Source organism: Wasmannia auropunctata, unplaced genomic scaffold (genome assembly GCF_000956235.1).
Source record: "Wasmannia auropunctata unplaced genomic scaffold, wasmannia.A_1.0 LD335475.1, whole genome shotgun sequence".
NCBI lineage: Eukaryota > Metazoa > Arthropoda > Insecta > Hymenoptera > Formicidae > Wasmannia > Wasmannia auropunctata.
The window spans coordinates 151,922-156,789 of NW_012027415.1; the positions used below are offsets into that span (position 1 = coordinate 151,922).

Here is a 4,868-nt window from a genome sequence, read left to right on the forward strand (position 1 = left end):
GAGGATGGGAAAGAAAGCCAGCCGAGAGAAACCGATAACGGTACGTCGAGCGTGCAGGCGACAATGACCGGAAGAGCCGCGGCTTGTCCCGCGATGAAAACGGACGTGCAGTCGGAGGTGGGTGCGATCCGTGTTGCGCATATGGGAGAGCCGCGTTTCACCGCTTCTGCACTCCCATTCGCGCGCGGATAACGTTGCAACGGCGAAAAAGCGGCAGACGCACGCGGGGGTAGGTACGCGTGACTGGAAAATACAGTGACCCAGTGTGGCGAGGCGCACACGTGGGAAGCGCGACCTGCCCCGCTCACATATTGTGAGTTGGAAACGCACCGCACGCTATACATACCGCGCCACGTCGAAGAGACGTGGAGGAGGCGTTGCCCAGCCATCGACATTTCCGACGATTGCGACCCGCGGGTACAACGGTACAAACGCTTCCCGTGCCGAGGGACGTGCACAACACGTACGTTAGCCATATAGAGGCCGAGAGCGAAACAAAACACCTTTGTCGTTTCGCAAAAACAGACGGAAGAACGCGATTTCGAACGTGTAGTCGCGTGACTTTGAGTTTAAAGCCCACTTGCGAGACAACTTCGCGTCCAGAGTTCAGGAAAATACCTGTTTATAATTTTATGCATTTTATGTAAGTAATACGAAAAATATCTGCAGAATCAGAACACGCACATGCGTGAAACGTATGTTAAAAACACGCGTATGTATGTAAAATAAAATAACAAATAATAATTTTTTTTAAATAACATAAAATTAAATATGAAATTTTATCCTAAAATCTGACGCCAATTATAGCGATATTTTGGTCGATAGTTTCACAGTAGAGTCTCTCTAATTTTTTGCCTATACGGAACGATAAGAACGGAATGCCAAAATTATAGAATATCCTTGCCATACTCGAATCTACGAATCACAATCTTTACACATAATCTTGTTGCATTGACCTACCCTCTACGAAGGGAATGGAAGGGGCATGACGTTAGTGTTTGTGGACGTATGTGTGGAAAGATTAGCGAAGCCACAATTAGAGAGACTCTTCTACTGTAAACGCGACGTATCATTCGACACTCACCTTACTCGGGATGAGAAGACGGAGCTCATCGTCACCCTGTCGATAGCGCTTGTGAGGGCTTGTTGGACCCCCGGAACCTGTCATGGCGCCAGCCTCGGCTTCTCTCTTCATTATTCCTGAAACAGTCAGATGAAGGGATCCCTCTTTAAAAGATACTCGTCTTCTCCGTCGCATCGCATCGCATTGTATCGCGGAGCTCGTCTCGCGGACGTAAATAACGAAACAGGGTTTACGCGGTCGTAATCGCGTAGATCCGCGACTTTTATTACAATTTCGTACAACGCGCCATCCCCGTGGGACGTGTACGCGAAGCGTAACACGCGCTCGCCGAAAAATTACGATGCGTGTATAAATTTGCGACAGATTAACATACGCCACCGATTCCTCGGGTTGACGGCCGCGCGGTGGCCGTCGCGCCGAGTCTCGCTTCCTTGACGAAAACGCCGGATAAGCGCAATAAAAGACGGCGTCGTACACGTACGTTGCCTCGTAAAACGGCTTTCCCACGCCGTTGGCGTCATTAAGGCGAACGAGACGATTTAACGGACAATGAATTACGATCCCGCGCGCGCGCGCGCACACACATATATACACACACACACACAGCCCGTCCAGGGCTCCACAATGCGTGTTAACGTATACAGATTTATGTGTCTGTACAATGTGTCTCGTGAAAAGGGATCGATGCCGCGAGAAGTTTTCTTTTTTTTTTTCCAATGACACAGTCAGAAATTGTATAAAGCAATATTGATCCTTCCTGCGCACACATGACATACGTCTCGGTGGTGAAAGGAAAACGTACGGCTGTTGTAAGCCAACAGTAACGTGCCATGCGTTAATTGCCGACAAACGACGTCGGAAATATCTCTGGAATGATAAGCTCGGGATTAGAATTTAATTATTTCTATATAGTTTTTCCATTGCCGACCCGGGAGAAGATCTCTCTGAAGCAGAAGGGACGATTAATTCTACCCGTCAGCCGCGATAATTCTTTCCTACGTGCGTCGCGTCGTCGGGCAACCCTTCGCGGGACGCGCCACCGCCGTTGAAAGTTAATCGCAAAATTGCAGAGACCTATAGCTCCTCCCGATCGACCGACCGTGGGCGTGAATGCCTGGCGTTAAACCCTCGATTTCTTTCTTTTCCGAGATACGATTAAATTGCTAATACGATTTTCGTCCGTTAACGCACACTGAGAAAAAAAAAATTGATTGTACGGACTAAATCTGTAATAGTTGTTTGATCCAATGGTTGGTCGAACAATTATTTAATTGCACAAAAAGTATACAGTTCATTCATGTTAACCATTCATCAAAATTTTTTAATCAAGAATGAAACTATTTCCATTTTAGTAAATTAAAATTATTAAACCAACTCAATTAAATCATTTTGCTCGAAATACTAATAGCATTTATTTGTGTTTGCATGCAATGTAGTTATCCAAATAATATATTTGTTCAAATTTCAAACTGACTAAACGATGCTGATGGGAATGATAAATAGTTTGTATGTTTCATCGAACGGTTGAGTTAAATACGATAAATTTTTGTTGAAACAAAATAGTACAGTAAAAAAATAGTATTTTGTTTATTATAACAAATTATTTTGTATCATCATAGTAATGTTTAGTTGAACGTATCGGACTAGATATTTTAGTAAGATGAAACAAATTTTGCGTGTTTCAACAAATTTTTTTTCTCAATGTACGAAAAGAACAATTTTCTAGAAGATGAAAAAATTTGGATCTAAAAATAATTTTGTTGGAAACTAAAAAATGATGAGTTGCTGTAAAATGTTTTGATATTCTAGCAATCAGTTTGACTTTCCAAGTAACAAAATTATTTTGACGATCCAACAAGAATTATTTTCAGATCTGTATCTAGCAAAATTTTTAGACCTTCCACGGTAAAATCGTTCTTTCTGTGCATTGATTAAACTCTCCCGGCATCTGGATATCTGGCGAAGTGCATCGGGAACCAATTAATAAGAGAATACGGAGTCCGCTTGAAAGCCGCTTAAATGCCTCGAGTACAATATAAATCTAATGAATTTTGTTTTCGTCAATTAATTGTAGGTTGAAATACATGACTGGGCAAACGTATAGTTATCGTCCGATCCATACTCTCCTCCGTGATATCGCAATTATTACATTTATTTGCGAACCTATGGCAAAGGCGAATCAAATTTTGCCAAAATCAATAGAGATTATGTATTTAAATTGACAACGATAATCGCTGTTTATCTGCTCACCAGTCCAGAATGTTTAATGTAACACGATTGAACTGCGAATAATTAATTACATAATCAGTCTGTTTGATCGAAGAACAGTGAGGCTAACCACACAATGGCGTTCACCGTTCTCTATACCCGGGTAATGATACACGGCGGCATATCCTCGTGACACCGCGACCGTAAGCTTTGTTAACTGAACTCACACAACGCGCGCGGCCCGCGGTGTTTCTCCGATATATTCGACAGAGTCGAGTCCCGTTCTCGCTCCGAAATTTCGTCGGCGCGGGATCGTCCCTCCACCTCCCCCCCCCCCCTCACCATCTCACTCCTTTGCGTCAAGGAGAGAAAACGTAAACGAAAACGTAACCACGACTGGAGCTGCCGACTATACCATTTGTCGGATCCGTGCCATGCCACGCGCGTTTAGCATAGAAATCGCGGCTACACGCGCGGCATACGGAAACAACATAACCTGGCATACAATGGGAGCATCGTAATATAAGATTATAGGCGGTTACGCTATACGGGGCGAGGGGGGAGGAGGAGGTGGTTGGGGAACGCAGAAACTCGCGCGCGGCATATTTCTAACGAGGCGACGCGCTATACGTGCCGCGAGGAGCGCGCGCGCGTGGTCTCGATATCAGGGTATCGCGCGCCGTCTCGCGTTGCCAATGCGACACGTTCGTCCTCTTGCAACAAACACAACATCTCCAATGCATGCAAATAGCGTTAAGAATTCCGATTCTAATGCATTTAGTTATCTCAGTCCGTATATATATCTTTATTTTCGTCAATTTAGCAGCTTTGTTTTGATGGCAACAGAGAGGACCTGCGCTATTTTTAATCGCGCAGACATTGTGTTCGTCAATTTTGTTCTTCCTCTGTTTATCGAGAAGCTTCGAGCTTTTGCATCACATTGTGAGAATGCTGAGTAAAGCATTATTTTCGCAGAACTCAACAGAGTCCACAAATAAATAAGAGAAACGTCGTCGTGTCATTCATTTGACTTCTTCTTCAGCCAGTCTTGAAACGCTGCACGATTTTACGGAGCCAATTTTATAGGTATTTCACGTTCCGTAAAATCATTTAATTTCGCCTCGCTCTCAATCCGAAAGTGCGGCGGACACGCTCCGCGCGGTGCGCAGAGTCGCAGCTATTTAACCAGTTTCCTGGGCAATTCCCGAATTAACTTTTTCCTTTCGATTCTCCGCAGCAACGCTTCCGTGGAGCGTGGCGTAACGTTAACCGCAGTTTTAAGCCCGTGACGTGTGTGTGTGTGTGTGTGTGTGTGTGTGTGTGTGTGTGTGTGTGTGTGTGTGTGCGCGCGCGTGTGCGCGTGTGCGCGTGTGTGCGTGTGTGCGTGTGTGTGTGTGTGTGTGTGTGAGAGAGAGACCTGAAATAGAAAAATAACATTGGGTGCTTTCCAATTGCTTAACACATTTTAACACAAACGGACACAGGAATGCACAAAGTGTAGCGTTGTGTAAGATTCAATTGGAACAGAATGTGGACGGTTTCGGATAGAGTTAGATTAATTTTTTAATACCATGTT

General features: G+C 44.5%; 1 protein-coding gene across 1 annotated transcript in view; it reads right to left on the reverse strand.

Annotated features, from left to right (window-relative positions):
• LOC105456944 (heterogeneous nuclear ribonucleoprotein K) overlaps window positions 1-4,868 on the reverse strand; it is a 107,271-nt gene that overhangs the window by 54,011 nt on the left and 48,392 nt on the right. Inside the window, exon 4 of the mRNA XM_011701337.1 lies at window positions 1,085-1,200. Within this exon, the coding sequence (XP_011699639.1) occupies window positions 1,085-1,195 (111 nt within the window). The 5' untranslated portion in view covers window positions 1,196-1,200. The remainder of the gene's footprint in view (window positions 1-1,084; window positions 1,201-4,868) is intronic.